At 42.5% G+C, this 22,480-nt stretch overlaps 1 protein-coding gene across 6 annotated transcripts in view; it reads right to left on the bottom strand.

The window, feature by feature from the left end:
• The window catches only part of tsc2 (TSC complex subunit 2), an 85,213-nt gene that overhangs the window by 6,000 nt on the left and 56,733 nt on the right, over positions 1–22,480 (bottom strand). For 3 of the 6 annotated variants that reach the window (XM_086000502.1, XM_086000507.1, XM_086000505.1), the window contains 11 exons: positions 21,155–21,319; positions 20,106–20,261; positions 19,676–19,788; positions 16,823–17,065; positions 15,467–15,682; positions 14,120–14,185; positions 11,106–11,269; positions 8,948–9,462; positions 5,861–5,939; positions 4,878–4,964; positions 2,631–2,817 (listed from right to left, as the gene is read on the bottom strand). In XM_086000502.1, the coding sequence (XP_085856628.1) occupies positions 2,631–2,817; positions 4,878–4,964; positions 5,861–5,939; positions 8,948–9,462; positions 11,106–11,269; positions 14,120–14,185; positions 15,467–15,682; positions 16,823–17,065; positions 19,676–19,788; positions 20,106–20,261; positions 21,155–21,319 (1,991 nt within the window). The remainder of the gene's footprint in view (positions 1–2,630; positions 2,818–4,877; positions 4,965–5,860; positions 5,940–8,947; positions 9,463–11,105; positions 11,270–14,119; positions 14,186–15,466; positions 15,683–16,822; positions 17,066–19,675; positions 19,789–20,105; positions 20,262–21,154; positions 21,320–22,480) is intronic. The other 3 variants (XM_086000503.1, XM_086000508.1, XM_086000506.1) reach the window with 2 other exon arrangements.

Below are 22,480 nucleotides of genomic sequence, written 5' to 3'. Positions count from 1 at the left end.
AGGGAATAGAGGAAGTCTGGCTTTGCAAATGCAAGGGAATAATTTGGCGTTTGGGTGACAGTGTGAAACATGCCATATCTGATCAGTCGCACGTTATACATCTCTCCCATTGAAGTCATTGGGAATGAAAATTGGGAGCTGAATAGATATCGCTCGTTTTACACTATTGACCGAAATCAAAATGACCCCCCATATGTCCAACATATTCGCCATCTATTCAAGTACCTTACTGCTGGGTATCAAGAAGCCTTCTGATTTTTGGGTTTTCATTTTTCCTGAATTTTAGTCAAAAATATTAAGTGAAATCAGCAGTAAAAAACTGAAAAATTTTGGTCAAGAAAAAATAATTTTAGGAATAGTTACAATTGTCATCACAAAGTAGAAGGTTAAATGGTGCTGCTGTGCATCACTAGATGCTGTTTCCCCCTTTGGTTCAAGCATCTGCACATGGTGAGGGCACCCTCTACATCAGTGCTGCCCATTAGCATAAGGGATGAGAAAGAGATAAAGTGGTCCCTTTACTAAACAGGGAAACTAACCATCAGTTAGTTTATATAGTTGGAATATAGAGTTAACATAGAAACATAGAAGATAGGAGCAGGAGTAGGCCATTCGGCCCCTTGAGCCTGCTCCGCCATTTAATGAGATCATGGCTGATCATCCAAATTCAGTACCCTGTCCCTGCTTTCCCCCCATATCCCTTTAGCCTTAAGAAATATATCCAACTCCTTCTTGAATATATTTAATGAATTGGCCTCAACTGCCTTGTGTGGTAGAGAATTCCACAGGTTCACCACTCTCTGGGTGAAGAAATTCCTCCTCATCTCAGTCCTAAATGGCTTACCCCTTATCTTTAGACTGTGACCCCTGGTTCTGGACTCCCCCGCCATTGGGAACATCCTTCCTGCATCTAGTCTGTCTAGTCCTGTTAGAATTTTATAAGTTTCAATGAGATCCCCTCTCATTCTTCTAAACTCCACCAAGTATAAGTTTAGTCAGATTGAACCATAAGGCGGCAGAGAGGGGACAGGGAATTATCAGGCTTAGCCTTCAAAGGTTTAGGTATTAACTGGCACTTAACATTTGAATTGAATATAAAAATCAACCATCTTGACTGCTTTACTGAAATCCTTCAAGTTTAAAAATTAGGACCGATAGTTCTAGCGATAAAGAATAGGACTCACGCGAAAGGATCTACTGCTTTTCTAAAGCAAATAATTTTTCCTACTATAGATTCCCAGATATATCCCCAGAATTGGCAACATGACACCCAAATAAATGGGGGTTATGGTGAACAGAAGACCAAATAGCAAGAAATATTTGTTGTTGATACGATTTGGACAGGTTGGGTGATTGGGCAGAAACATGGCAAATGCAGTATAATGTGGATAAATGTGAGGTTATCCACTTTGGTGGCAAAAACAGGAAGGCAGATTATTTGAATGGCAATAGATTGGGAGAAGGGGAAGTACAAAGAGACCTGGGTGTCCTTGTGCACCAGTCGCTGAAGGTAAGCATGCAGGTGCAGCAGGCGGTTAAGAAGGCAAATGGTATGTTGGCCTTCGTAGCAAGAGGGTTCGAGTACAGGAACAAGGATGTCTTGCTACAGTTGTACAGGGCCTTGGTGAGACCGCACCTTGAGTATTGTGTGCAGTTTTGGTCACCTTACCTGAGGAAGGACGTTCTTGCCATGGAGGGAGTGCAGCGAAGATTCACCAGGCTGATACCTGGGATGGCAGGAATGACGTATGAGGAGAGATTGTGTCGATTGGGCTTATACTCACTGGAGTTTAGAAGATTGAGAGGGGATCTCATCGAAACCTATAAAATTCTGTCAGGTCTGGACAGACTAGATGCAGGAAGGATGTTTCTGATGGCTGGGGAGTCCAGAACCAGGGGTCATAGTCTAAGGATAAGGGGTAAGCCATTTAGGACTGAAATGAGGAGGAATTTCTTCACCCAGAGGGTGGTGAACCTGTGGAATTCTCTGCCACAGAGGGCGGTGGAGGCTAGTTCATTAAATATATTCAAGAAAGAGTTGGATATATTTCTTGAGGCTAAAGGGATCAAGGGATATGGGGAAAAGGCAGGGACAGGGTACTGAATTTGGATGATCAGCCATGATCACATTGAATGGCGGAGCAGGCTCGAAGGGCCGAATGGCCTACTCCTGCTCCCATCTTCTATGTTTCTATGTAAAAGATATTCTCCATTACTAGTATTCCAGCGCAGTTCAACAACAACAACCACCTGTATTTATATAGCACCTTTAACGCAGTAAAATATCCCAAGGCATTTCACAGGAGTTTTATCAAATAAAACTTGGGTCATAAGGAAATATTAGGACAGACGACCAAAAGCTTGGTCAAAGAGAGAGAGGTAGTGAGGCAGAGGTTTGGGGGGGAATTCCAGAGGATAGGGCCTGAAGAGCATAGGCAGCTGAAGGCATGGGCGGCAATGGTGGAGCGATGAAAATCGGGATGTGCAAGAGGCCAGAATTGGAGGTGCGCCAAGATCTCAGGAGGGTCATAGGGCTGGAGGCGGTTTGAGCTTTGCTTCCTTCCTTTGCCTGGGTAAAATTTGGAACAGCAAGGAACAGTGATCCCATGTAGCAAGCTGGATTCACTTACCTTGCATGATGTCGTCATGCCAACAGTAGGTAAACTGCCCATCATCACCATATGTGTCAAGGCCACCGAGGAAAATTTGTTCTGGGTTACAGTCTTGGAGATAGATCAATTTACCAAGGCCAGTCAGGAACTGTGCGTACCTGGATGAGCCGTATGCATTGGACAGAATTTCAACTTCATTATTAGTCTGAAACACAGGACAATAAAACCCAAATTAAGCCAGAGTTTATTGAATGAGCTGAGGTTTTGCACACGCATTTGAGGTAAAATATACGCTAGCTTGGTGAAGAAAGGGGATGCAAAAAGCTTGCAAGTTTGTCTCTATAAATACTAATCTCAGGAGAATATTATGAAACAGGTGTGTTATATGGGGATCATTTGCACTGCATCACCAGTGAAATCATGGACTAATGGTTCCTGCGACAGATTTGTGCAGTTAATTAGCAATCATTTAATTTTGGACAAATACTAACCTCAACTTTACAGCTTCCCTCGACAAAGACTTTTTTTTAAACTTGAAAACTGTGCTTGAATAATTTAGAAGATATCTTTGCATTTTCATGTGGTCACATCCAGTGCTGACAAAGCTGCAAATTTCAATTTGGAGACTCAGGGATCTCCAAATAGGAGGGAGGAGGCAAAACCCTTCTGCATTGTAGATTACTAGCTTTGCTTGCCACTTGCAAACTAACGGGGAAAAAAACCCAGAACACTTCATAATACCCCAAATGTGTTGAGAAAGCACATAATACAGCCAGTGCAATTTTAACATTATTCAGACTTCCTGTCCTGGCTGTTGGCCACAAGGGAGATGTTCTTAACTAATTTATGTACAAAATTCTAATGGCGTCAAAAGAAATAAGCAAGCGTTTCTTATTACCGTGGTAATTCAGAAGAGCATGTTTTGCCCGTTTTTATTCAGATTCAGAGAATCACGTTTTATGGGCCAAGAAAGTGTGTAAACCCACAAAATATGCCTAAGAGCTTTCAATTTCATGCCTGTGAAAGTCAGCGCACTAGCATTTCACTGGGGAGAGTTCTAATCAAGGCACAATTGGTTCACTCCTGAGCTACTGAACGTTACACATTATCTTGATTGATATTTGCCTCCAATCACACGAGAAAACCAGATTTCTACAACTCAAAATATTATTTAACAAACAGAAATGCACAGCTGAAATGGCCCTCTCTCAGCTACAGGAAGCACATGTCACTGCGAGCAGTTATATATTCTTGAAATTAGTTATTCCCATTGCTCAAACTCCAAACGTTAGCAGGCCTGCCAGTTGGCCGGTCTCAGTTTCCATGCAGATTATGCTACAGTCCTGCTGCCCCAATCCTCTTTGAAAGTCATTCACTGGAATGCACCACCATTCTGGCACGTGCCAACAAGCATATATGTGGCAAAGGAAAAATGCAAGCTTCTGCATTCCGAAACCAAAATACACATTCATTAAATAACACTGCATCTTTGTGAATACATTACCAATTGAAAAAAATCTCTTCTTCCTGAAAAGTACCTTAAAATGTTGAGTGCTTTGCTTATCCTAGAACAGGAAATTTTCCTTACTGTACATAAAGATTTACTTTTGACATGGTTTATGTTCTTCTGTAAGCAGGCTACTGAATCCCATCAGATCAGGGCTCAGAGTTGGATAGATGAGGTACGAGTTAACGTTGTTCAAGGGAGCAGATTGGAATCCTTCTGAATTTACCATCAGTATCGAACTTTTGATTGCGGGATACACAATACATATACATAACACTGGAGATTTGATAAATCGGAGAGAAAATAAATGTGAACTGTTGCTAATCTCGACAACATTGCATTTATATAGCGCCTTTAACGTAGGAAAACATTCCAAGGTGTTGCACGGGTGTAACCAGATAAAAAACAAACAGACACGAAGCCAAAGGAAGAGACTTTAGGACAGGTGACAAAAAGCTTGGTCAAAGGTAGGTTTTAAAGGAGTGTCTTAAAGGAGGTGGAGAGGTTTAGGGACCAGGGTTTAAAAGCTACCTGTTGCAGTGCCACCTGGGGTAGTTGCTCCACAAACTAGCGATGCCACTGTAACAGATGACCTTTGAAACCCAGGGCATCACTAGTTTAAAGAAAAAGTTTTTTTTTTTTAAATGGTGCGGCATCAATTCAGGCTGGCACTCGAGCACAAAGCTGGAGGTTAAGCATTGTGGAGATGAAGAACGCTGGTCAGTGTAACTGCTCATTGAGCTGCAGAAGACCCTTACCTGTCCTTCCCCAACATACACAACTCCAATCTTGTGCGTGTCATAAGGTGGCATCTGATCAAGGACTTTAATGGCTCGTTCCGTGATCTAAGATTTTAAGAAAACTGCCCGTTAATCACCTGCAGCTCACAGAACATGCTGCATTCCTCATCAGCAATAAACAAGCGCAATTATTAAATAGACTTGTAGTTGAATTTTTACAAAGGGAACCCACCATACTTGCCATTAATCATACATCACCCTCATTTGGGCATGTATCACTGTCCCTTCATCACTACCGAGTCACTATCGGGGAATTTTCTACACAACACCACTGTGGGGGCACCAGTGTCATGATGACTGCAGCAATTCAAGGAAAAGGCTCACCACCTTCTCGGGCAATAAATGCGGCCTTGCCAGCATCGGCTATTCAGCCCATTGTGGCTGCTCTGTGAAAGAGCTTTCCAACGAGTCCTGCTCTTTCCCCATATAGCCCTGCAGATTTTCTCTTTTCAAGTATATATCCATTTCCCTTCTGAAAGTTACTGCTTCTACCACCCTCAGGCAGTGCATTCCAGATTGCCATATGCACAAGAATTCTCATCTCCCCTCAGAAAACATTTGAGGGTCTGAATGGCCTCCTCCTGTTCCTATGTGAACAATCCCAGCTCCTCATTTCTCCACATAACTGAAGTCCCTTGCCCGAACCTCAGGACCAGGTGCACATAACTAAGTCAACCCAAACCAGTCTTTAGGCAGTTTCCTTTCAACTGACCGAAGGTCTGGTTCAACATCGGCATGAAGGTCTTCGCATAGAAATGGTAATGCTTCAGTACAGTGAGGATGAAACCTATTGCAACCCAAGTGTTAGCCATATTACCACCCACTTCCCAACCACAAATCCACATAATGATGCATACATGTCACCAATAGGAAGTCTTATTTTAAACGAGCAACATGTTCCAGAGTGGCAATTTGCATTAACAACTTCAGACTTCACTCACCTCAGTCTTGGGTACCAGGAGGGGCTTGTTTGACTCACTGCCAAAGAAAGGTGAATGATACAACTGCAGAAACACAAAACTGCAAAACAAACAAAACACACTCTTTGCTCTTTTCTTTTCACCTTATCGGAATAAGTTTAGGGTTATATTAAAATTGTTAAAATACAGGTACTTAGGTAGCAGGTACAAGAATTACCAAAATATATAGCAAGCCTTCTCATCCTGGATAAGCACAACCAATATTGCACATGGGAAACTCCTAACTTTTCTGCCACACATTGCATTTATGTAGCACCTTTAACATAGGAAACCCCAAGCGCTTCACAGGAGCGTGATCAGGCAAAAATTGACACCAAGCTAAAGAAGCAGCACGGTGGCATAGTGGTTAGCACTGTTGCCTCACAGCGCCAGGGACCCGGGTTCGAATCCGGCCTCGGGTGACTGTGCAAACTCCACACAGACATTCTCCCCGTGTTTGAGTGGGTTTCCTCCGGGTGCTCCGGTTTCCTCCCACAATCCAAAGATGTGCGGGTTAGGTTGATTGGCTATGATAAAATTGACCCTTAGTGCTAGGGGGATTAAATACGTGGGGTTACGGGGATAGGGTGGGATATGTGTTGGTGTAGGGATTACGGGGATCGGGTGGGATATGTGTCGGTGCAGGCTCGATGGGCCAAAATGGCCTCTATCTGCACTGTGGGGTTTCTGTGAAAAAGCAGATATTAGGACAGGTGACCAAAAGCATGGTCAATGGAGGTCAGCGAGCGCAGGGGTGATAGGTGAACGGCACTTGAGAGTTAGGATACGGACAAAGTTTTGGATGATCTTCAGTTTATGGAGGGTGGAAGCTGGGAGGCTGACCAGGAAAACATTGAAAGAGTCGAGTCTGGAGGTAACAAAAGCATGGATGAGGTTTTCAGCAGATGGGCTGAGGCAGGGGCAGATAAAAGGCATATTATGGAGGTGGAGGTAGGCAAGTGGTCTTTGTGATGGAGAGGATGTGAGGTCGAAAGCTCAGCTCAGGGTCAAATAGGACGTCAAGGTTGCAAACAGTCTAGTTCAGTCGGAGACTGTGCCCAGGGAGGGAGATGGAATCAGTGGCGAGGGAACGGAATTTGTGGTGGGGACAAAAGACAATGCCTTTGGTCTTCCCAATGTTTAATTGGAGCAAATTGCAACTCATTGGGACTGGATGTCAAACAACAGTCTGACAACAGAGGCAGTGGAGGGGGTTGAGAGAGCTGGTGTAGAGGTGGAGCTGGGCATCTTCAGTGAACATGCGAAACCTGACATCATGTCTTTGGATAATGTCGCCAAGGGGCAGTGTGTAGATGAGAACTAGGAGGGGGCCAAGGATAGATCCTTATTCTATACTGCCTCCCACCAATGCTTGCTGTTACTCACATGCTTGCAGCAATTCATTCACAATCACTTAACATTTGCTTTTATTTATCAGTATCTCTTCACGGATTACAATGATCCAATTAATGAATGGCTCATTATCGATTATAGAAATAAAATAATCCCATGAGGGCCCTTCACCAGGGGTCGTCAACCTTTTTTGCTTCCAAGGCTCGCCACCGTGTTATAAAAAATCCCGTGACCCCCTATAACACAGCACAAATATTTTTTCTCTATAAAAATTAGTTATGAATAGCTCTAGAACACCTTGTGTAAAGAAGCATTTATTAAGTCATAAATTTTCATAAGCAAAATACTGCGGATGCTGGAAATCGGAAATAAAAACAGAAAATGCTGGAAATACTCAGGTCAGGCAGCATCTGTGGAGAGAGAAACAGAGTTAATGTTTCAGGTCTGACAAAAGTCATCGCCCTGAAACGTTAACTCTGTTTTTCTCCCTCCACAAATGCTGTCTGACTTGGAGTATTTCCAGCATTTTCTGTTTTATTCCTCAATTTACATTATGTGCCCATCTGCTGGCCAAGGTCTGCTCCACCCCATCAACTATTTGCTTAACAGGAAAAGAACCAGGAGCAACAAGCACCGCGCTCACTACAGGCTGGTTCTGTGCACACTTGGTCAGACTGGACTAAAATTCCAGGTCCACGTCCTCCATTTTGAAAACAGAACTTTCCTCTTATTTAGATACCAAACCCCAACATGGCGGTGAAAGCCAGCAACACAGGGCAGCTCCGCACCAGGGCAAAGAAAAAGGGTTGAAAGGACAGCCCACGCAATGCTGGACTAACTTGCGGATTTCCCCACCCCCAATTCAGGTTTTAATCCCTGCAAGAGAAGTTATACCTTCCACTGTTTTATTTAATAGTTAAAAGCGGCGAGTGGAACGTGGAAGGGAATAGGGTTGGATCAAAAAAAAAACTGAGCAATGAATACACGCAAAAGGACTTGGACACCATGACAACAGCAAGAACCTGAATTGACTGTGCATGCAGTCTTTGTATAGCGGAGACTATTCCACTTGTCTCAATATACAGGGGAGACTTGTGTTTATGCCATTATCAGCAGTCTCCCCTGTATATTGATGGGACAAACCAACTGGCAGGCTTCCGAAATCTTCTCGCGAACCCCTAGGGGGCCACGGACCCCCGGTTGAGAACCCCTGCCCTACACAACTCTTGCACCCGTGGACTGTGTTTTGGCCTCTTGTACATGTACGATAAATGGAATGGCTTGCCATTGTATAAAAGTGCCATTCATTTTGTTCCAAATAGAATTTCCTCCCTTCCCCACACCACATCCTATTGTCCTGGCCAATATTTATTCCTCAATCAACATCACAAACAGATTATCTGGTCATTATCGCTCTTCTGTTTGTGGGAGCTTGCTAATTGCAAATTGGGTGCCGCGTTTCCTACATTACAACAGTGACCAATAGTCCCTGTAATTTATTTTGGCCCTGTGTAGCAGGCCATTCAAAATACAGTGCATGCACAGTTTTTACATTGAAAAGCTGGCTGCGCAGGTTCCCTGGAGCACTGCACAGCTTGAAGGGAACATTGCCAGTGACCACACTGCAGTACTTCATTGGCTGCAAGTGTTTTGGGAAGTCTGAGAAGTGCTGTATAAATGCAAATATGCCTTTTCTTTCAAAAGAAACAAACGTACCTTGGGCTTATTCCACTAATCTTCTCTGCATTCGAAGCTGCCGATCTGTTCTGAACACCATCCCGATGTGACCTTCTCCCCCTCCTTGATGGGGCAGAATCGGAGATGGTGTGCCCCCTGGGTCTGTAGCGGTTTGGTGACTGAGGTGGTTCCTTCTTTTCTGCTGGCGGCCAAGTATCTGGTTTATTACCGGCGTTACCGTCACTGGCTTCCAATTTGCCGTTTGAGGAGCATTCCTCTTCGATACTTTCGGTGCGACTTCTGGGCTTCCCTTCAGCTGCAGGTTTCCCAACGTGTCCCTCTTTCCCATTTACTTCCGTCACTTCTTGCAGATTCTGAAGCTCAGGGGAGGAGCTGGATTTATTGAGAATTTGAGCGTGGTCAAAATTGAAATCTTCCTCCAAGGGATCCACTGCTAAAGAAGATGGCACAACTTTTTCAGTTGGAAATCCCATTATTCCACTGTCCTCTGGTTGGGTAGTTTTGTCTTCCTCTTGGCTGGAAGTCGATGATGACTGGGGGGGGGGGGGGGGGGGGAAACAAAATTACTGTTTAAACCCAACAATTCACTAATTCAGTTCGAGAAACCTTACATCTTTGGGGATTGCAAGAAGTTCATAACAATCCATTTTAATTCAACCAATCCCATTAAATATTCAGTTTCCACATTTCTCAGCTCTGCCAATCCATTGTCCAAATTATGCAGATTATGTAGACTATATATTAGTGGGAAGTAGCAAAATATATTGTCTTGTTCCCATTGCTACCTACCAATGTATTTGAAGGGTACAGATTTAGAAAACTACAAATGCATGAAATCCTAAAACAGAAAATTCTGGATGATTAATGGAATTGATAGAGAAACTATTTCCTCTGGTGGGAGAGTCCAGAACAAGGGGGCATAACCTTCAAATTAGAGCTCGGCCGTTCAGGGGTGATGTCAGGGAGCACTTCACACAATAGGTAGTGGAAATCTGGAACTCTCTCCCAAAGATGCTGGAAGTCAACTGAAAGTCAAAACAGATAGATTTTGTTGCTAGGCAAGGGTATTCAGGGTTACGGAACCATGGCGGGTAGATGAAGTGGAGGTCCAGATCAGCCATGATCTAATTGAATGGTGGAACAGGCTCGAGGGGCTGAATGACCTACTCCTGCTCCTATGCTCCTGGAAACATACAAGGCGTGTCAGAATCTTATGAAACGTCACCCCATCTTTTCTCATGAAGATCCTTCGTTAGAACGGAAAGAAAAATGGGTGAACCTAGGCCAATCAAAATGATAGGGGAAGGGGTGGGGAAGAGGACAATTCAAGGTTTGCCAAGTACTAGTTAGAAGAGATTTAATAAAGGAAAGGACTATTTCTATAATGCCTTTCACAACCTCTGGATGACCCAAAATAGGAAATGCAGCAGCCAATTTGCACACAGCAAGCTCCACAAACAGCAATGAGATACATAACCAGATAATCTCTGTGATGTTGATTGAGGGATAAATATTGGTCAGAACACTGGGAGAACTCCCCTCTTCGAAATAGTGCCATGAGAATCTTTTACGTCCACCCGAGGGGGCAGACAGGGCCTTGGTTTAACATCTCATGAGACAGTGTCCCCTGAAAGTGTAGCACAGGAGCTTCAGACTAGATTAGGTGCTCAAGTCCCTGGAGTGGGGTCAAATGGAAGAATCTCAGGAAAAATGGAGGCAGGTAACCAAGTTCTGAAGTCAATGTTTATTCCAGATGGTTGCAGGGTGTCCAAGAGGATGACAACATACCGATTCCCAACAACTTTGCACTGAACTTGGTTGCAGCAGTGCAGGAGGCCAAAAGATGGAAAGAGGAGAATGGCCAGAGGGAGGTTGGGGTTGTATTTGTGTGACAGAGCAGAGATACCTGCCAAAGCAGTCAGCCAATCTGCATTTGGTCGTCTCAATATAAAAAGGTGACTGAACTAAGAGTAATGAAGTACCTGTCAATCACCATCTCAGAAAAAGATAGGCCCAAGATTGTGTTAAAGGAAGAGGAAAATGGACATGTTTTACTTAATATGTAGCAATCAGTATGAATTAAATTATACTAGGAGCAAGGATTGAAAGGAAATAGCAAACTTCATGAACTATACAGAATGATCTTCTCCAGAGACAGAAGTGCATTCAGACTTACTCTACTGTAGGATGCTGGAATTTTGTCATAGCTCTCTGCGGGCAAGAAGATTGGCTCTGAAACCATCGCCTCAAAGTCCTCAAGTTCCTGAGACTCCCCAGGAGAATCGCACGCCTTCAAGTGCATCCCAGGTCCATCATTTTCTTCTACTACTGCAACTGAATCTAGAAATTCAACTCAAAGTTAGAACACATCCACAGTCTCACTCCTCATAATACATTATTTCCTAATGCCTAGTTCAATTTGGTACAAAGCAGAAATTTCTGAACAGGTGAAACCTTATTCAAGATACATGAAGATTTGTGGAGGATTAGCTCTGACCTTTTGAGATTTACTAACAGGCCTAAACTGAATTTTACAAACACAGCGTCAACTTAGCACAAGTTTAATGCTGAACTACTGTCCAACTTGAAACACTAGTATACAGAGATAAAGCATGATGAAACACCATTAGCTTCACCAACTGTACTATCTAACTCAGGACTTTCAATTTACCACAATCTCCCACAAAATCAAATGTACCACAAATTATTAGTGTCACATTGTACTTGGAAAGGTTTTGTTTTGTCCAAAGTAAGTCAACGGAGCTTCTTTAAGTTACACTCTAAGAAGCAAGACACCTGCACAATTTCCATAAATTGCTAAGTGAGACACCACTAGCTTTCATTTGCCCTTCTGTTCCTTCCAAAAAAGGAAACTAAACCGTGTAATTGAAGAAGTCACCGTTACTTAACTCCAGCAATATTTGCATTTAATTTTCTGATCACATTACTACAACAACTTCCATTTGTCTAGCCCCTTTAAAATGTAGAAAAACATCCCACGGTACTAATCTTTGAAGTTGTCTAGATAGTTTAGCTTTGTGACTTGACTATTTAAACAAGCAATTAAGAGTTACAAGTGCACACACGAGTCGTCATCCAAACAAACATTTTAGGATTTAATTTTTTTTTCTAACCTCATCTTTGCAATGGAGTTGTAACAGACGGATAATCTCTATTGTGTGCGGATAATCTGTATTAACAGTTCCAACTGTGGAGGAGTGTGAATGCTTGCACCCTGTACAAGCTAAATAGAGTAGGGGAGTCTCAATCCGCCACAACACAATCTATTGAGTCTTATTGGAGCTCTTTTCTCATGCTGAAAATTTAATTCTCATTAGCCCATTTAAACTGAAGATTTCAGCTCGGGCATGTTTTGATGTTTTTTAGTGCAAACCACGCTACAAAACTTGACCCCCAAGAGATCTCAGATCAATGACGTTTTTCACTGGAATAATACTGAATGGAGTACCCACACTCCGTCGGTGCCACGGTTGCCTGGAAACAAGTCATTACATGCCTAAATGCAAAGTCAAAACCAAGGCTGGAAAATGTTTACTTGCCAATTAGCCACGGTCCTCTTGCTTTGTCATTTTGCTGAAATAGAAACTAATTACTGTAACTCTGAATCTTTGGTCTACTTTCCTGCTCAGAATCCCACTGCAGCTCTTCCTTACTCTTTGTCTGTACTGGGCCAAGTTTCTGTTCCCCAGTCAACTGTTTTGCTGAATTGAGTCAATTTAAGCAAGTTAAAAGTTCCAAATGCCAAGTAACCACACAGATTTTTTGAAACATGCAACTTTCATGCTCTAGGTTTTGCTTAATTTATGCACCAACTCTACTTACTGGAGCTAGGAATATGAAGAGAGCAAGCAGATGTTTTACTTCTGGCATATTTTAAAAGGTATGAAACAACCACCAAAGTTCACCGTCCTATTTTTACTTCAGCATAGCTTGTTTTAGTCGGAACTTGGCAAATGAATTAAAACGGAAAAGGTTAATCCTGCTCGACAATTTGGCTGAATTCCCATTTTCAGTACAATGCTCGATTTGGACCAAGAAAGGAGAGGATTATCTTTATGTCTTAACCTGTGGTTTCTCTAGACATACACAAGACGTCAGTGATTTGTTCCTTCAACATATTTAAATATCAACTGGTATGGCTGCACTCCCTCAGTTATGTGTTTGCGATGAGTACAGCACACAGATCAGTGTGCCATATTTAGTGAACTCAATCATAGCACTAGTTTTCAGAATTTAAATCCTTCCCCCTCCCCCCTTAAACCTAAACTGCATTTGACTTTGCATTCCACTACACCACACTTTTTGCTGTTACGTTGGAACTTACTAGAGCTGGAGGTGGCTTAATGCTAGTATATAACCACATGCCACTTATGACAAAATATAACTGCATGAAATTAATGAGTAAATTTGAGGCAAGATTTTCTTCTAGCATTACTAGAATTATTACTTGCCTTTGTTTTGATTCAGGAACCCATCCCTACTCACTTAGCCATTATTTCAGCTGCCCTGGTAGTTCTTCATTGCAAACCGTGACACTCAATTACAATGCTCACAGCTGCTGATCGCTGATTTACAAATCAGCGTGTTCAAAAAGAATTTCAATCTTCACAGAGCTACTGCGTTGGGAGTTTAGCAGCACATCTGGTGGTAAAGGTGTATGTGAGCAAGCAGGGACATTGGGTCCAGCTTCAAAACGTGAAAGACAAATAATAGCAAGTTATTTAAGAGCAACAGCATAACAAAAAATAGTCTTAATCTACTGGGAGCCACGACATAAAGAAAGAATGCATATACAGTAAGGCTTAATGAGAAAACTATAGCTTCTCAAAATTACTATGCAAAACGAAGTGCCGTACCCTGCATAAATAATGATTGATTTTCAAATAAGCTGGTTTCAATTAGCAGTGCATGCTTGATTAGTTTCACAGACAACTAAACCTTTGGTTAATAAGCAATTTGAATAAATAAATATTCACTTATTAAAAATAAATGGTTTATGGCAGCATCTGAAGGCTCTCAAAGCTGCTGCTTTGTAACATCTCAAGTGGGAGAATTCCATGCTGCTCCAGCGAATTAATGGGATCAATTTTTTCCACATACGACACACACACAGCGCGGGATGCACGGGTACGAATGACTTATGGGAGCCTCGAGGGTGCTAGCGTATACCTGCCCAGGAAATGCTCCTGTGCAACTTTTCTCGACAGCTTGTCTGGCACATCGAGAAAGAACCCACTGCAAAGGGAAATGAAATCAGTGGCTGCGTGAAGCACAGGACAAAAACACTCAGAAAATCAGAACCATTGATCTTCCTAAGAAACAAACTCCCAGCACATAACCTGTTGCAGACTATGTTTGACGCAAGATCTACACAATTCCAGCAAAAAAGTTTAACAGTATAGTACGAGATACATTTGAAACACAAACCATATTCAAGCCATCTAAATCAAAGATTACTTTACAGGTTTATTAGAGATCAACAAGAACATTGGAAACTTTCTGAAGTTAAACTTTAGCAAAAGAAATGGCATCTACCCATGCAACAGACTTCAAGAATAGTAAGGCACCTTACTTCTCTCCAGAAATACCAGATGCAGGGCAGCGGAAAAAGGGACAAAGGCTGATTACGCCAAAACGCCTGCCTCATTGTGCTGCCCCAGGATTTCTACGGGCTCTCTCTAGTGATGCAACTAGTCATTGCAGGCCCAGCATCTCTATTCGAATAGGACAGGTGGAGTGGTGGGGTGGGAGACTGACATTTCATGCCGAATTCTCCGATGGATCTATTGCTGGGCACTCCAATGTAGGAGCAGGTGTTGGAACCAGATGCTGTGGCACGTGTCTGCTATTCCCCGCCGAAACTAGGTCTTGGGGAAGGCTGAAGAACATGTTGGTAAGTAACAATTAATTTCAAGAACCGCAAGCCCCCCACCGCTCCCCCCCCCACCCCCAATCGAAATGACGATTTCAGACAGCCAGAAGACCCCAATCTCAGTTGCCGGCTCAGATTTGCTCCTGCATTCTTGGCACACTGCCCACCCAGAGGGTCAGGCTCATGTCTGGAGCTCTGCCAGGACAGGACAAACACAGGCAGCTGCCTCTCCTCTGTTGCTTTTGCAACTGTTGGGCAACTGCAAAAAAAAAGGAATATCTACCCTACTATATATGCAAAATGCAAATTCAGCTTTACTACTTTTTTTTTAAACTCTTAAAAATAGTACCATACCAGGAAACATCACAGGAGTAACGCTGTACAATTTCTGGATGCAGCACAAGAAAAAACAAATTGAAATTTAAAAAGTATCCTAATTTAACTTAGTGACTTGCACCATGGAAAAAAGCAGCGAGTAAGCTAAAGGTTTTAGATTATTGGTTGGGATATTTGGAATATTGCAGTCAGTCTAAAATGCAACAGTACTCAGCTGGATTTCAGGTACAGAACATAAAATTCTATTAGTGCTTGAAATAGAGGACTGTAAAACCAGTGACTACATGAAAGTGGAGACTTTCACTAACCAGTGTTGAAGCGCTGAAGCAAGGTTGGTTTGGCTGCCCCAGCGGTCGGGCTGGAGCACGGCATGGATTCTGCTCGACCAGGTGCGTGCTGGCGTGGATCGGTCACTCTCTCTACAGCCATCAGCATGGTCGACAGCTCCTGCAAGGGCATGTTGTTTATCTCGGATGAGAACGGGCTCGGTGGGTTCTCTAGACACAGGAGCCAACTCGCATTACCTGCAAGGAGCCAACGTCAACACTATTAAAGTGGAACGGTGTTAAGACAGGAGTCCTTAGTTACTGGTCTGCCTACTTACCCCTCAATGTGCAAACATAGCTACCATTTATGAATAGAAGATCACTTATACAGGAAACTTTGTGCTATCCGGCACCGACGGGACCGAGCTGTTGCCGTTCCCTCAAAACTGCCGGAGACACCAGCGTTAATGTTGAAGCATACGGAGCTTTTCATCTCCGTATCTGACAACAAACACTGTTGCTTAGCAACAGCTTCTAAACAGTCAGCCCGTACCTTGGCAGCGTCTCTGTAGCTTAGCAACAGCTTCAGAGAGACTTTCCAGAGCCTGACTGTTGGAAAAAAAAAAGCCACGAGAAGAAAAAAAACCTCACAAAACGGCTCCTGATTTTTGCCGGTGGCTCGAGCTTGCCGGACACTTAGCCTCCGGATAACACAAAATTTCCTGTAATGCTTAATTCTAAAAACACAACCATCAGAAAGTTATTAAAATCAGCTTTTCAGGCAGACATTTGATGCATTTAAGGGGAAGCTAGATAAGTACATGAGGGAGAAATATATGCGGATAGGGTGAGTTGTAGGGTGGGAGGAGGCTCATGTGGAGCATAAACACTGGCATAGACTGGTTTCTGTACCACGTAATTCTATGTAACTACTTCACACAATGGGCAACGGACATATCTGGGGTATTTTTAACCTAACTTGTTGGGTGGGAAACCCACAGGACCAAGTGCAATGCCGGTTTTACACCCTTCCCTTCAGTGTAAAATCGGGTGGGGTGTAAGGCCAGCATTGCACCCGATCGTCAGTTTTCCAGTAGGCGGGTTAGGTTAAAATTGCCCCTCAGTGAATTACTTGGAAAGAGCATTGAAGTAATATAAACGAGTTAAACAGATAACCAGATGTCTTTCTGGAAAAAGTTGCCACAAGAGGGATATGGTGAGAAAACAGGAAGGTGGGATGAGAGCAATCAAAAACTTCGGACTGATTGGCTAAATGGCCTTTTTCAGCTCCTAAAGTTTGCTTTTGTAACGTTCATTTGATTTGCAATTGTGTCAAGTTTATCAAAGCCACATTCAACCCTAAAGCTTTGAGAGGGGAACCCAATCCAGTGATCATACCAGAGGGTCGGCGAATGTATATTTCTGCCCATCCTTGAGTCAGTACTGGCGCATATTCAGCCAGGTTGGCTTTTTCCTTCTGGGAGAGCGGCTGGACACTAGAGTGAGGTGCATCCTGACGCAACGCTTTCCGGTTTTCCAATCCTTTTGGAGCTGGAGTCACAGGAGTGCAGAACTCGCTGTCCGAGGGCGACACCAAGGGACTTAAGCTCTGAACTGAATCACTGTGAAGAGCGTGGCCACCTAGAAAACCAGAAAAATAAGCCAGCTTTAAAGAAACACATTGTGCTGAAACAGAGCAACGACAATGTACATCCCTGTTATGGGGACAAAAACCATGTAGCTCCAATGTGTGGTAGATATCAAATGATGCGCTGAATATAGTTCCCTTTAAAGGGGCTGGATTCAAATTTGCACTCACTTAAAATTGTAAGTGGCTGCATAGAGCTTTTAAAATAATTCATTATTTTGGTTACAACACATATCTACACAACTGATGTTTGCTAATTGGTAACAATTGTGAATAGTGACCAAAATTTGGATTAATCCTTTAACAGAATTAAGTGAGGCAGAGTTTTTTGCCCCACTCTCAATCCTCTGATCGGGGCACATCACTTAACACTACTGGCTTGAATGTAAACAGATACTTTCCATTTATCTCAATGACGAGCTCAACTAAAACTTCTAGTTCAATGGAGAAACCTGGTAGCCAACCAACACACTAGATCCTTATTTTATTTACATTGTCTTTCGATGCTATAGTGGAGAAGCGCTGACAGAACATATTGTAGACCACACCAGGTGTGATATCCACATGCAGCTGAAAGAGGTGAGATCTTGAGGCTAAACAAGACTCTCATAAAACCCAAAATTTCTAACTCATTCAGGAGTTGGCAAAAAAGATTTTTTTTAATTTTTTTTTTTTTAAATCAGTAAATGAAGAACCCCGAATATACTTCGAAGTAGAATGCTTCCCCTCCTAATGCAGCTCAACAGCAAACCCAGGCAGCATCAGTATCACTACATTTCTCCCATGTCCTCTGCACTTTGCTCTTATTTGCTCACTCTACTAGCTCTCTGCATTCTCACTCTTGGAAATCAAGACCCACTACACCATCTCCTACTCTTAACACGACTGTGTGGCTGTTCATGGTTCCAACACCATCATCAAGTTTGCGGATGATACCACGGTGGTAGGCCAGATCACCAACAATGATGAGTCAGCCTACAGGGAGGAGGTCCAGCATCTCGTGAAGTGGTGCGCCGATAACAACCTGGCCCTTAACATCAAGAAAACCAAGGAAATCATTGTGGACTTCAGGAAGTCTAAAGGCGGAAGTCACACCCCCATCCACATCCATGGGGCTGTGGTGGAAAGGGTGGACAGCTTTAAGTTCCTCGGAGTCCACATCACGGAAGACCTCTCCTGGTCCCTCAATACCTCCTCTTTGGTGAAGAAGGCCCAGCAGCGCCTATATTTCCTAAGGAGGCTGAAGGGATGTAACCTGTCACCCCTGATCCTCTCTAACTTTTACCGCTGCACAATAGAGAGCATCCTGACGAACTGTATCACAGTGTGGTATGGCAGCTGTAGCTCCTATGACCGGAAAGCCCTGCAGCGGGTAGTCAAAACTGCCCAACGCATTACCGGCACCCGGCTACCGACCAGAGAACATCTACCAGAAACGCTGTTTAAGGAGGTCACTGACCATCATCAAAGACCCTACCCACCCCAGCCACAGTTTGTTCGCCCCCCCTGCCATCTGGGAGACGCTACAGATGCATTCGCACCCAAACAACCAGATTTAGGAACAGCTTCTTTCCCAGGGCTGTCATCCTACTGAACTCTACAAATAAACTCTAAAGCCTGCACATCTGCCAATGCACTTTATTATGTTTATGTTTATGTATTACAAGCCAAATTAATGTTGAATGTTAAATGTCTTAATCAAAATGTACACTCTCGGGAGCCGCAAGCCTACATTTCGTTGTACTGCACTTGTGCACTAACAATGACAATAAAGTTGATTATTATTCTTCTTTTGCAGGACCTCCCTGTTTCCCCTTCCTCCTCCTCCAACCTGCCAGCTTCACCTTCACACAACTTCTATCTTGATAGGTTTTTGTTAGGCAAGAGTAATTAAGGGTTACGGGACCAAGGCAGGTGCAGGGAGTGCAGATGTAGATCAGTCATGATCTAATTGAATGGCGAACAGGCTCGAGGGGCTGAATGGCCTACTCCTGTTCCCATCTAATATAACACAGGGACCTACAGTACGAGAATCCAGAACAAGGGGACATCATAAAATTCAAACTAAAACTGCTAAAAGAGAATCCAAGAAAAATTTGCAAGAACGCAAATGTACTGCCCCAGAAAGCTATAAAGAATCAATTAAGATGTTGAACAGGGAATTGATCCTTATTTGGGAAGCAAGGGTATTAAGGAATATGGAGAAAGGGTGGAAATTTCAGAGTGTGCACAAATCTGAAGCATCTGAACACAACAAACATGCAACACTACTGGGAGAAAAGGATGACGGTTACCCATCTTTTGATTTAAAATATACCAATCCAGATTTATTCTGTAAAAAAAAATGTTGTGCAAGGTTCAATGTGTTCACTGACCAGAGACTGAGTTTTTGGACAGCATTTAGTCTATTAAGTACTTAGACTTCAAAGTACAATACAGCACCATCAATAGATGCAATTGGCCAGCAACAAGATTATTAGATTTATGAACAGCGTCATTGTAATTTTGAACAGGAGACTTGGCATTAAAAAAAATTAAGCTGATTTGGTCACCACATAGTATTAAAATATCATTCTCCAGAAGCTAATCCTTTCAATATTCACCAGATACGGATCTCACTCGCAGACGAGCAGCTTTTCCAATCTGCTGGCTGGTTTGCGATTCAAGCTTGGCAGGTGCTTCTTGGGTTGTCTTCACTTGCAGTGATAAATCCAGTCTTAAAAAGAGTCAATGCAGAGTCGAAGTGAAATCTCATTCAAATTCAAAATGCACAGAACATCCTTCCCTAACTAGAGAACAATGCAGTATACCATTGCCTTTGCTGCTAGCAATATTGCAGCAAATTACTTATTACATTCAAAAAAGCACCATCTATTTTAGGGTAACAAAAATAAATCTGCACCATTACTTGGACGATAAAGCTACAATCCTTTTGTGACAAATACTGGAAATCAATGAAAGCACTCAGTAAACAAACATTTTACTATATACAAAAGCTACAATATCTCTGCAGATCAGCAGGTTGAACTATACCTGGGCACTTCATCAGTCCTCTTTTGGTCCAGGGAATCTAAACCCAGCAGTGCTTTGGTTCCTACGCCACTGCTGGTGGTTACCGTGACAAGCTTGTTTCCAACCAGCCATGTATTACTCCTTCCTGCACCAAGAAGAAACTCTGCCACAGGGGACCTTAAAAAACACAAGAATGCAAACAAAGCCTAAATGAGAAAAACTAAATGAAACATAGTACTGGAATATATAGTGACTCGAGTGTTAAAACAGAAGGATAATCAGGGGTCAGCTTTCATAATTGAGCTGGGCGATGCACAGCATTTAAACAGATCTAATGAGTTTTATTAAGAGAAAATGTTGGGAATACACAACACATCCACCAGCACCAGAAAAGAGACGAGGCAGATTAACATTTCAGGTGAAGCGCCCGCGGCGTATGTACCAACATCCTCAAACATCTGGAGCTTTTCCTTTTATTTCATTTGCAATTTAACGCTGAGATTCAGCTCGAAGGTGACGAGAAAGTGCAAAAAAAAGATTTACAGGAATGATACCAGAACTGAGAGGTTATACCTATCAGGAAAGATTGAACAGGTTGGGGCTCTTTCCTCTAGAAAAGAGAAGCCTGAGGGATGACCTGATCGAGGTCTTTAAGATTATACGAGGGTTTGATAGGGTCGATGTGGAGAAGATGCTTCCACTTGTGGAGGAGACCAAAACTAATGGCCATAAATAAGGTCGTCACTAATAAATCCAATAGGGAATTCAGGAGAAACCTCTTTACCCCGAGAGTAGCTAGAATGTGGAACGCACTATCCCAAGGAGTAGTTGAGGCGAATAGCATTTAAGGGGAAGCTAGATAAACACGAGGGAGAAAGGAATAAAAAGGTTATGCTGATATGGTTAGGAGGAGGATGGGAGGAGGCTCATGTGGAGCATAAACACCAGTATGGACCAGTTAGGCCGAATGGCCTATTTCTGCGCTGTAGATTCTACAAAAAGCAAGAGTTATTTTAAAAAGGTCCTAGAAAAATACGATTGAAGAAACATTTTTAAAAAATGTAACAAACCTCTTGGGCAGAGCAGAGAAGTTAGAGAAAACGTATCGAGCCATCATATCCAAGCAGGTTTCAGTAAGCTCAAGGTGCACAGTTTTTAGACTGTCTTCAGCCTCTGCCACTGAATTTTCATCTGCCGATCCCAAACTAGAACTTGTAACAGAAGTTTGCATTCTACTGGAATGAGAAGGCACCAAGTCAAGACCAAGCACAAGTCATACATGAGTGCAATGACAACTCTATAAAACAATTAGCTCATTCCCTCAGTATTTATTGCCGCATACAATTTCAAGCATGCATTCAGAATGCGCCAGTGCGCATTTTCAAAATTATCCTCATTGCAAAACTTTGGCATTTTTCAGAATCATAAACCCTTGCACTAAAAAAGGATCAACTTAAAACAAATCTTTGTTTCAAGCAATTATTTGCCACTTGCCTATCTTCCAATTCTGCCATCACACGTGCATTTTTAGAGCAGACTAAAATCTTTGCCTTTGACATTTGCAACTATATATATTTTTTTAAATATATAAACTTAACTCAATATAATGCTGCCAGATTTACCAAATTAAATACAAAGTTTTTAATATTGAGATTTGTAAAATTGATGCATTTGGTCATTTCTTACAGCTAATCACAAATAAGCATATTAAGAAAAATGCAGATTTTACAATTATTGCAAGTGGCCAAATGAATGATCGGTTTGAAAGCCAGAATTAAACACTGATTTGTTGCATTACATGGTATGGCCAGTCCAGGGTTAATTGCAAATCATGGCAGGGTTACAAGTACAGTCTAATCCTCTTAATTCAAAAATGAATTGTGGAAATTCAAATTTTTAAACACTAAATCCCCAGAGCGAGAAAACTTCGAACTATCAGGACTAACGACTGTATTCAGATCTTGGTCAGTGGTTGTCTCAGCACATACAAGAATAGCTCTGATATTTATTCATAGTTTTTATTCACTGTCCCAACCTTTTGAGGCACGAGTTTGAAATCGCCAGACAGAAGGGAAATCAAGTTTCCCCAACTATTGGCTCATATGGGTAATGGGAGAGTTTCAATCCAGATTCCAGCTCAGCACACATGGCACTAAACAGGAAGCATGGGAACTGAAGATTCACGATGATTCACCATAGAAGGAGCATTGCGAACATGACCTGTGTTGCACCTAACCTGGCGGGTGTGGATCCAGTCACTGGACAGGATGCGGATATATTCCACACCCAGCGGGTAGATAAGACAATATATGACAGATGAAGTCTCAAAAATGAGAACATTTAATTCAAAGCATTAGTGGAACTAATATATTGTAAAGTGTTTTATTTTGGGAGGC

The sequence above is a fragment of the Somniosus microcephalus genome, chromosome 11 (assembly GCF_052327205.1).
Source record: "Somniosus microcephalus isolate GS21.2 chromosome 11, FLI_Smic_1.0, whole genome shotgun sequence".
Classification (NCBI taxonomy): domain Eukaryota; kingdom Metazoa; phylum Chordata; class Chondrichthyes; order Squaliformes; family Somniosidae; genus Somniosus; species Somniosus microcephalus.
Note: the sequence above shows the minus strand (reverse complement) of the source record. Positions and strands in the feature narration are given on the sequence as shown.